The sequence below is a fragment of the Malaya genurostris genome, chromosome 3 (genome assembly GCF_030247185.1).
Source record: "Malaya genurostris strain Urasoe2022 chromosome 3, Malgen_1.1, whole genome shotgun sequence".
Taxonomy (NCBI): Eukaryota; Metazoa; Arthropoda; class Insecta; order Diptera; family Culicidae; genus Malaya; species Malaya genurostris.
Window position 1 is genome coordinate 173,678,881 of NC_080572.1, and position 11,516 is coordinate 173,690,396.

Genomic DNA, 11,516 nt, shown 5'->3' on the forward strand with positions numbered 1-11,516 from the left:
AGTTTCATTGATTCAAGGCTTCAGTCTTTTTCAAGGCTACCTGAATCACTAACTAAGTGACTAAGTGATACAAAGAGTGATATTAGAGTGACTAAGTGATACAAAGAGTGATATTAGAGTGACTAAGAAATTAATCAGCCTTTTTTAAGGCTAGCTAGGAGTCTAATCGAAGACTAATTTAGCCTAGTTAATTTAATTTAAAATTTCATTAATTTCAAAAATGCCTGCGTCCAACCGGAAAGGCAACAAGCCTAAGGCTAAAAATAATTCAATACGGAATAAATCACAATCCGTTATTCAACATTTTTCTAATAACATTCACGATCTTATAGAATCTGAATGTAAAAATAAAAGACAACGGACGGATTTCCCTACCGTTGATCCTATGCCGTCTAACAATATTTACGAGATTCTTCCTGAATCCGATTGTAGCGACATAGAAGAAAATTCTTCAAAAATTCCCAAAATGGACGCTTGTCGTTCTGGGAAGAAACATCAATCTATGCCACCAGTGACGGTGATGATTTCCGACTTCAAAGCATTCCGTACTGAGCTTTCTACTTTTCTCCCGGAAGTAAAAGTCTCATTTCAAATCGGACGAAGAGGAGAATGTCGAGTCTTGGTGGATGGATTGGAAGATTACGAACGTCTTATTCGATATTTGTCCGAAAAACTTCATAAATTTTATTCATATGATATAAAATCAGACAGACCCTTCAAGGCTGTCTTGAAAGGATTATCAAATCATCAAAGTATTGATGAAATTAAAAATGAACTAAAAGAATTGCTTGGTTTTGCCCCTTCCCAAGTAATACTTATGAAAAAAAGAGCGAATGGTACTTCTAAACCACGCTCTGGAATTTCCCATGAACTTTACCTAATACACTTCAATCGAAGTGATGTAAACAATTTGAAAACTTTAGAAAAAGTACGTTTCATTTCCCACATTAAAATTCATTGGGAACATTATAAACGGCATAATCGTATTGCAAACTTAACGCAATGTCGTCGTTGCCAAGGCTTCGGTCATGGAACCAAAAATTGTCATATGGATATACGGTGTTTGAATTGTGGTAAATCGCATTCGAAAGACGCTTGTCCAATGAATGAAACCACTGATAAATTTTCATGTTCAAATTGCAATGGAAATCATAAATCCAATTATTTGAAATGTCCTGTCAGGGAAAAAATTTTAAACGCTCGTTCGCTTAGACAACAAGTCAAATCAACGACCTTAAATTTACAGAACATACCTGAAAATTCTTCTAAGGCACCTGCCAATTCGTCTTCTAACGAAAACAATTTATTGACAGGTAGATCGACCTCGTCATCATCTTCTTCTAATTTCACTTATGCTGGTATATTAGGTAGAAATCTATCTCCTATTTCTTCTAATGTAAATAATCAAAACACAGGACCGCCTTGCAGTTCTTCTTCTAACGAAAACAATTTATTAATAGGTAGACCGGCCAAATCATCTTCTTCTAATGGCAGTCTACCTACAAATATTCCTTCAATGCCATTCGCTTCTTTAAATGAAGTCGATTTAGGCGATATAACTGAAAATAAAATGATCTACCTACAAGATCAACTTTTTCAAATGATCATCCAAATGAATTCGACTTCATCACTTTTTGAAGCATTTCAAATCGGATGGAAATTTGCAAATAATATTATAATGAATTTAAAATTTAACAGTGATGTTAAATAATTATTTGAATATTTTAAATTGGAATGCTCGATCTTTGAAATCGAGTGAAGATGAATTTTATAATTTTCTCAAAGTTCACAAAATTCATATTGCCATTGTGACAGAAACTTTTCTTAAACCAAATGTAAAATTGAAAAGTAATCCACATTATGTGGTTCATCGATTTGACAGGTTTACTGGAATTGGTGGTGGAGTTGCCATTTTTGTCCAACGGCAAATTAAACATCGAATTTTACCTTCTTTCAATACTAAAGTTATTGAAAGCTTGGGAATCGAAGTTGAAACCATTCATGGAATTTATTTCATCGCTGGAGCATATTTGCCATTCCAATGCACCGGCGAACAATTAAATTTCTTTAAAGGCGATTTGCAAAAACTTACAAGATATCGATCGAAATTTTTCGTAATAGGGGACTTAAATGCTAAGCATGTCCAGTGGAATTGTAGGCAAAATAACAGTAATGGTAAAATACTTCATAATCAACTCTCAGCTGGTTACTTTACAGTTCTTCATCCCAGTAATCCTACTTGTTTTTCTTCCGTGAAAAACCCGTCTACAATTGATCTGGTTCTAACAGATCAAAGTCACATTTGTAGTGAACCGATTACTCATGCTGATTTTGACTCAGATCATCTTCCAGTAACATTCAGACTTTCCAACGAAGCTATAATTAATCCAATTAGTTCTATTTTCAACTATCATAGAGCTAATTGGTTGAATTACAGATCTCACATTGAAAATCATGTGGATCATGAAACTATTTTAGAAAATTCTGCGGACATCGACACAGCAATTGATAATTTGAATCATTATATTATCGAAGCTAGAAATCTTTCAGTTCCCAAAGCTCAAACTAAATTAAATTCTCCTATCATCGATGACAATCTTCAACTGCTCATTCGGTTGAAGAATGTTCGTCGACGACAATATCAACGTTCTCGTGATCCTGCTATGAAAAACATAGTTAAGGATTTACAAAAAGAAATTAAACATAGATTTACTCTTTTGCGAAATGAAAATTTCGCTAAAGAAGTTGAACAAATTAAACCATATTCTAAACCTTTCTGGAAACTTTCTAAGGTTCTTAAGAAACCTCAGAAACCTATTCCTGCTCTCAAGGAAGGAAATCAAATACTTCTTACAAATGGCGAAAAAGCTCAAAAACTTGCTCAGCAGTTCGAGAGTGTCCACAATTTTAATTTGAACGTTGTGAGTCCTATTGAAAATGAAGTCTCACTGAAATATGATCATATTTCAACTCAAGTGTTATCACACGATGACATTATTGAGACGAATTTTGATGAAATTAAATCAATTATTAGAAAACTTAAAAACATGAAGGCTCCTGGTAATGATGGAATTTTTAATATTCTTATTAAAAATCTTCCCGATGTTGCCTTGAGACTCCTGGTTAAAATTTTCAACAAGTGTTTTTCATTAGCTTACTTCCCAAAAAGATGGAAAAACGCTAAAGTAATTCCTATCCTAAAACCTGATAAAAACCCAGCAGAAACATCAAGTTATCGCCCAATTAGCTTACTTTCTTCTATCAGTAAACTTTTTGAAAAAATTATCTTGTTAAGAATGATGACTCATATAAATGAGAATTCAATTTTTTTACCAGAGCAGTTTGGATTTCGTCATGAACATTCAACTACTCATCAACTTGTCAGAGTAACGAACATGATAAAAGCAAATAAATCTTCTGGGTTATCCACTGGAGTTGCTCTTCTAGACATAGAAAAAGCATTCGACAGTGTTTGGCACAAAGGTTTAATAGCAAAAATGTCTGATTTCCAGTTTCCTATTTATTTGATCAAAATGATTCAAAATTATTTAACTGATCGTACTCTTCAGGTTAGCTATCAGAATTGTAAATCTGAATTGCTACCCGTACGAGCCGGTGTTCCGCAGGGTTCGAGTGTAGCTCCAATCTTGTATAATATTTTCACTTCTGATCTTCCAAATCTACCCGTTGGTTGTCAGAAATCGCTATTCTGTGACGACACAAGTCTGTTAGCCACAGGTAGAAATCTAAGAGTGATCTGCAGTCGCCTACAAAGAAGTTTAAATATTTTCAGTGATTATCTGTCAAAATGGAAAATTAAACCAAATGCAGCAAAAACGCAATTAATTATCTTTCCTCACAAGCCAAGAGCTTCTTTTCTTAAACCAAACAATAATCACATTCTCAAATTGAATGGCTTGGAATTGACATGGTCTGATCAAGCTAAATACTTAGGTTTAACGTATGACAAAAAACTCACTTTCAAGGATCACATTGAAGGAATCCAGGCAAAGTGTAATAAATATATTAAATGTTTATATCCTCTTATAAACAGAAATTCTAAGCTCTGTCTAAAAAACAAATTGTTAATTTATAAACAAATTTTCAGACCAGCCATGCTTTATGCGGTACCAATTTGGTCAAGCTGTTGTTCCACCAGGAAGAAAACGCTTCAAAGGATTCAGAATAAAATTCTGAAAATGATTCTGAAGCGTCCTCCCTGGTTTAGTACAAATGAGTTACACAGACTCACAAATATAGAACCATTAGATGTAATGTCACATAATATTATAAGCAAATTCCGACAAAAATCGATGCAATCTTCAATTGAATCGATTCGCTCTCTGTATTAGTTAGTAAGTTAGTATATAAGTTCCTTTTCCCCATTACACAATACAAGTAGGTTTAGAATTTTCCCTACACAAAAATCTCAGAATTGCGGAAGCAAATGATGTCTTCATGGTAATAACCAAATCATATATATATATATAACAGGGCTGAAAAGTCACCACTTGAGGCTGAACACCCAATTTAAATCTTAATAATTTAATTTTAACTCATATTCCAATAAATAGTTATTTAAAAAAAAAAAAAAAAAAAAAAAAAAAAAAGTAGGTATGATGTTTGATGCGGTCGAAAGCGACATAGTGTACTGTAAATACGTAAGTCAACTTGCAACTGCGATGTGACCAATTTAATTAAAACAAGAACTTTCTATCTGCACATGCAATCTTTTGAAATTTGAACGCAATATGGGATGTCGGAAGTTTACACAATCTCCGTATCTCGTCCAACGACAGATGCAGTTCATCAGAAATACTTTAAGGACTTCATTTCGAGATTTGATAATATCTTAAATATAGATGTCTCTGTTCGTCAATATGTGGTGATAATTGGTTATTAAAATCTTCACCTATAAATCAGAAACAATTACGAAGTCAAAATTTTTCAATATTTACACCAAGGAATTGGCAAGTGAAGTGATTTGCAAGTCTAAATTACTGAAGGTTAGGTGTTTTTTCGGATGATATGGGATCAGTTGTGAAAACCAATGGGTCATATGAATCAGGAATCAGGAATCAGAACAAATTGGCTCAAATGGCACGTTCCCCTTGATATTTGGAGATTTGTGCCTTGCCATCAATTTGTTTTTAGCATCATTTTCCCGATATATAAGAGGGAAGGATTGAAAGGAAATGGTAAGGGTTGAACTAGGAGGATGGGAAAAATTGACGACACAAAAACACATAAAAGCAGAAGTAAATTCTGCACCCCTAAGGGATGCTGAACAATCTGCTGAGGATCACATTTAGTGGAAGCAGAAGGAAATTCTGAACCTCTACGAGGTCCCGAACAGTCTGCTGTTAATAAAACCTCCAACCCCCGAGAGGATTTAGAGATCTTACAAAAGCGACACCATTCTGCACTCCCGGAAGAATGCAGAACGACTCGCAGTATGTACGAGCAGAAGTAAATGCGGTACCCCCCAGAGGATGCCAAACAATCTGCCAAACCCTATTTAAGGTGAATACAGAAGGGATTCATTCACTCCAGGAAGAACGATGAACCCTTCTGACTATAGCTCCTTACCACATTGGGTGAGAAACGAGAGAATATCCTTCAATTTTAGCTCCGCATACACAGACTCAACCATGTATGGAGAACCAAAAACCCGGATACGTAGCTGCGTCAATGCGGGACAGTTACATATCAGATGATATGAAGTACCATAATCGCATTCACACAAATCACACGAATAATACTCAGCACGTTGAATAGTAGCCATGTGATAATTGAGTTTGCAATGTCCAGTCAGAGCTCTGACCAGAATACTTCAATGATACTTGGAGAAATGCAGTAGACACTTTGACATTTTCAGATTTAAATCTGGTAGAAATGCTTTTGTCTGAGCGCAAGTTTGCAAGCTGCGCCAGTAGCTGGCATGTTTGGATGCAGCCCAAGAACGTATCTTGTGCTTTATCCAACTAGTTGAAAGTGGTAAAGCTGGTTCAGGACCAACGAAATCATTCGTTGCACCAGCTCTAGCCAACTCATCAGCCCATTCATTTCCAGTAATACCAGAATGGTCGGGTACCCATATGAAGTAAACAGCATTTGAAATGCTGAGGTCTTCAATTTGAGTTCGACATGCGATCACTAGATTCGACCGTGAGTCATTCGAACTGAGTGCTTTTAAGGCTGCCTGACTGTCGGAACAAAAATAAATACGTTTACCACAGATCCTCTGCTGAAGTGCCGATTGTACTCCACACAGAATTGCGTAGATTTCTGCTTGGAACACAGTACATGTGGCTGACAGTTTCACCAGCGTGCCTAGATTTAAATCCCATACTAGGATTCTAAATTTAAGCTAGCGAGAAATGAAATCTCCCGCATCGTCGAGCCCCCGGGTTACGACATCGAATCATAAAATCCGTTAGAAATAAGAGCAACGACCGATGTCGTCGTTTAAAGGGCTAAAATAAAATAATGTAAGCACTTATCTCGAGCAGGGCTATGACCTCCTCGAAGAAGGAAGGAATAGCATAAAACACATGCCTCGAGACAAGTGAATGACCTCCTTGAAGGGAGGAGAAACAGCTGGATTTAACTTGTCATAGTTGGGATCGCAAGCTGGGCAATGTAAGGAAAAGAAGGAAATAAGGGGTCGTTGAATGCCTGTGTTCTCTCTCTTCCTTATAGCATAACCACGCATGCGCACAAGCCTAGGGAGGTAAGAAACACGAAATTCAGGCTTATGCGCAAGCGCGGAATAAATTAAGAATTAACATTAGACGTAAGTCTGTTCTAACTTGTAGTATATAAGCAAAATTTGTTAATTAAAATAGTAGTAGCAACTCAAAGGTTAAACTGTATTTTTTAAAGAAAGAACGAGCCCCACATTGTTTGGTGGCTTCATCCAGAGAGGACAAGCCAAAAAAGAGTTTACCAGTAAAAGTGCTACCCAGGTCTTCTAAGACCTGAAAAGTGAACGAACATTTGTTCTAAGTGATACGCAAGTTAGCGTATAAAGTGTAGTGCGGCCTAAGTCAGGCGCACTAAAAATCGAACATTCGTTCTAAGTGATACGCAAGTTAGCGTATAAAGTGTAGTGCGGCCTAAGTCAGGCGCACTAAAAAAGCGAACATTTGTTCCAAGTGAATACGCAAGTTAGCGTATAAAGTGTAGTGCGGCCTAAGTCAGGCGCACTAAAAAGCGAACATTTGTTCTAAGTGATACGCAAGTTAGCGTATAAAGTGTAGTGCGGCCTAAGTCAGGCGCACTAAAAAGCGAACATTTGTTCTAAGTGATACGCAAGTTAGCGTATAAAGTGTAGTGCGGCCTAAGTCAGGCGCACTAAAAATCGAACATTCGTTCTAAGTGATACGCAAGTTAGCGTATAAAGTGTAGTGCGGCCTAAGTCAGGCGCACTAAAAAAGCGAACATTTGTTCCAAGTGAATACGCAAGTTAGCGTATAAAGTGTAGTGCGGCCTAAGTCAGGCGCACTAAAAAGCGAACATTTGTTCTAAGTGATACGCAAGTTAGCGTATAAAGTGTAGTGCGGCCTAAGTCAGGCGCACTAAAAATCGAACATTCGTTCTAAGTGATACGCAAGTTAGCGTATAAAGTGTAGTGCGGCCTAAGTCAGGCGCACTAAAAAGCGAACATTTGTTCCAAGTCAATACGCAAGTTAGCGTATAAAGTGTAGTGCGGCCTAAGTCAGGCGCACTAAAAAGCGAACATTTGTTCCAAGTGAATACGCAAGTTAGCGTATAAAGTGTAGTGCGGCCTAAGCCAGGCGCACTAAAAAGCGAACATTTGTTCCAAGTCAATACGCAAATTAGCGTATAAAGTGTAGTGCGGCCTAAGTCAGGCGCACTAAAAGGCGAACATTTGTTCCAAGTCAATACGCAAATTAGCGTATAAAGTGTAGTGCGGCCTAAGTCAGGCGCACTAAAATCGAACATTTGTTCCAAGTCAATACGCAAGTTAGCGTATAAAGTGTAGTGCGGCCTAAGACAGGCGCACTAAAATCGCACACCCGGATTCAGAAGCAGTCGCCGAGCAGCCGGAAAACGGAAGCCATCGCACTACTAGATCATCTTAATTGTTAAAAGAAAACAAGGTAAGAGAGAGAACATGGCGTCGGGAGGGATTAAATACAAACAGAATAAAAAGGGACATTGCCAGCTGTGCGATAACCCCGACTCAGCAGACAATATGGTCTGTTGTGACGACTGCGACAGATGGTTTCATATCGTCTGTGTGCGGTTGGATCATATTCCAACTAAGGCTGAGTTTTGGGCTTGCCCAAAATGTACGATAATAAAGGCGCAAATAAAAGCGCTTGAAGGTGAGGTCGCCAATTTAAGACGATCATCAGAAGAATCGAGCAAGGGTCTCCTGAGACAGTCAGAAGAGATGTTTCGATGCCAAAGAGAGTTTTTTGCCGATCTAGCAAATAACATGAAAGGTGCATCATCATCCAAGCCAGGTGTGTCCAAGGGCGGTTCCGAAGACGCGACCGCAAAAATGGTAAGGATGTTTGCAAGGCAATCTCTGATGGAGTTGCCCTATTTCGATGGATCATTTAAAGTTTGGTCCAAATTCGAGAACACGTTTAAGGAGACAACAAAAGAAGGCGAGTTTTCTAACTTAGAAAATTTGACTCGTCTCCAGAAGCATCTTAAGGGTGATGCATTAAAAATTGTGGAACCTCTATTGCTAGATAGCAAAAATGTTCCAAAGATAATGGCTACCTTAAAGGAAAACTTTGGTAACCAACAGAAAATATATAAACTTTTCAGAAACGAAGTAAAGGAACTGAAGAATCCTAGAATGGAAGTTCCAAAAAGTGTCATAGAGTTTGTAACGACGATTGATAATCTCGTTACAAACATAAAGATAACGAACTCTTTAGGATATATGCAAGATCAAGCCCTGATAGATGAAATCTTAGACAAATTGCCATTTAATCTAAGACAAGACTGGGCTCGAAAGGAAATTGATCGTAAGGATACTGCATCAGAAGCACATCCTTATGAAATTCCAGCACTAGAGGATCTTCTCCAATGGTTGAGGCCTCAACAAAGAATTGCACAGGAACTAACAGAGTCGAAATTGAGAACTGATAAACAAATGAAACCTAAAGATAAGGTTTATACGCATCAAAGTTTCGATACTAACAAAAGAAAGGTATCTTGTTTTGCCTGTAATAAACAACACAAAACAACAGAATGCCCTACGTTCTTGAAGTCAAATGTAGAAGAAAGAAAAGCCATACTCATAAAGCATAAAGCATGCTTCAATTGCTGCAATTATGCCAATCATCGATTGAAAACGTGCCTTTTCAAGAAAAGGTGTGAGGTAAAGGGATGTACAGGTAAACATCATACACTGATACATCAAAATTCAGAGAACTCAATCCTGGTCTCTGAGAAAAAAGAGAAGGGGGCCGAAAAAGTTCATTATCATGAGGAGAAGGGAAAGGTTTTGTATCAGATTATACCAGTAACATTGAAAAATAATGATAAACAGGTTGACGTACTAGCGTTTCTAGACCCAGGTTCGTCAACAACATTAATTTTAGAGGAAGTTGCCAGACAGCTTGGAATAAGCGGAAAACAGAAACCGTTAACGTTGTCTTGGACAAACGGCGAAGAGCAAGTAGACAAAGGTAGCGAGGAAATATCAGTTCGAATTAAGGGCTACAAGGGGAAGACGTATCTGTTAGAAAAGGTACGAACATTAAAGGAAATGTCTCTGCCTACGCAATCCATTCGGAAGAAGCAACTGGTAAAAAGTTATCCTTACCTCTCAGATGTTGAATTTAGTGATTACGGAAACGAGAAACCAAAACTTCTGATAGGATTACCGCATTCTAATATCATGCGTGCTATCGATACTCGTTCAGGAAGATTTAATGAGCCGATAGCTCAGAAAACTAAAATTGGATGGGTAATATACGGGACACAAATGGACGATCGAAAACAAAATAACTTTTTAATGATGATTAATAATGACGAGACTTCCGAAGAAAAATCCATGAAGGAAATGATGCGTAGTTATTTCTCGACTGAAGAATTTGGCGTTATGGTACCGAGTAAGCCTCTCATGTCTAAGCAAGACGAAAGAGCTTTACAAATTATGAAAGACACGATTAATTATACAAATGGTCAATATGAAATAGGACTATTATGGAAAGAAGATAACGTGTCGCTCCCAGATAGTTATCAAGTTGCCTTAAGCAGACTAAAGGGACAAGAGAAAAGGATGCGTGAAAATCCTGAGTTGCGAAGGTGGTATAATGATAAAATATTGGAGTATGAATCAAAGGCATACGTAAGAAAATTAAACCGAGAAGAGTTAATGCAAGATTCAAGACGAACATTCTACATACCGCATTTTTCAGTTACAAATCCAAATAAAATTCCTCGAAAACCGAGGCTAGTGTTTGACGCAGCCGCAATTATAAAAGGACAATCCTTGAATTCCAAACTACTTTCAGGGCCTGACGCAACTACGTCTTTATTAAGTATTTTAATTAGATTCAGGGAAGGGAAACTTGCGGTCACTGGTGATATTCAGGAAATGTTTCACCAAGTTAAAATTAAAAAGGACGATCAAAACTCTCAACGTTTTCTGTATAGATTTGCAGAAGAAGAGGATATGTGTGTGTACGTCGTGCAAGTAATGACTTTTGGTGCAACGTGCTCACCGTCGTGTGCACAATACGTTAAAAACCAAAATGCCATTAAATTCCAAATCGATTATCCAAAGGCGGTAACTGCGATAATTGAAAACCACTATGTGGATGATTATCTCGACAGTTTCGATTCAATAGATGAGGCTAAGGAAACTGTGGGAAATGTAATAAGGATTCACGCACACGGACATTTTAATATAAGGAATTTTGTAACAAATTCCAAAGATTTGAAAAACTCATTGTCTGAAGACAAAATTATGCATAAGGAAGAAATCGTGCTAGGCGATGACGAGCAATCTTATGAAAAGGTTTTAGGTGTCTATTGGAACGTCGTCGATGACACCATAAGATATCGAGTAAAGATGTCAGACTTACCTGAATGGCCTACTAAGAGACAATTACTATCCGCCAGCATGAGCGTTTATGACCCATTAGGTTTGATATCTAATGTAACAATTAAAAGCCGAATATTGATCCAAGACTTATGGAAATTAGGGATCGGCTGGGACGATAAAATCCCCGAACCAATGTATATGGAATGGAGCAAATGGGAAAAGCGAATTGACAGTCTAAAAGGAATCAAATTTCCAAGATGTTATTCTTATCTCTCAGAAGGAGTAAAAAGAGAGATACATACGTTTGTTGACGCTTCGGATAGAGCATTTGCAGCGGTTGTTTATATGCGAACAATATTTGATGACCGAGTCGACGTAACCATAATAGCTGCGAAGGCCAGAGTCGCGCCAACTAAACTCTTATCAATTCCCAGACTGGAACTACAGGCCGCGGTCTTAGGAACTAGGTTAACTG

General features: G+C 37.5%; 1 protein-coding gene across 1 annotated transcript; it reads left to right on the forward strand.

Annotated features, from left to right (window-relative positions):
- The first annotated feature begins 8,221 nt into the window (after positions 1-8,221).
- Positions 8,222-11,279, forward strand: LOC131434111 (uncharacterized). The gene is made up of 2 exons (XM_058600755.1): positions 8,222-11,155; positions 11,202-11,279. Exons 1-2 carry the CDS (start codon positions 8,222-8,224, stop codon positions 11,277-11,279), a joined length of 3,012 nt encoding a protein of 1,003 aa, XP_058456738.1.
- The last annotated feature ends 237 nt before the right edge of the window (positions 11,280-11,516 follow it).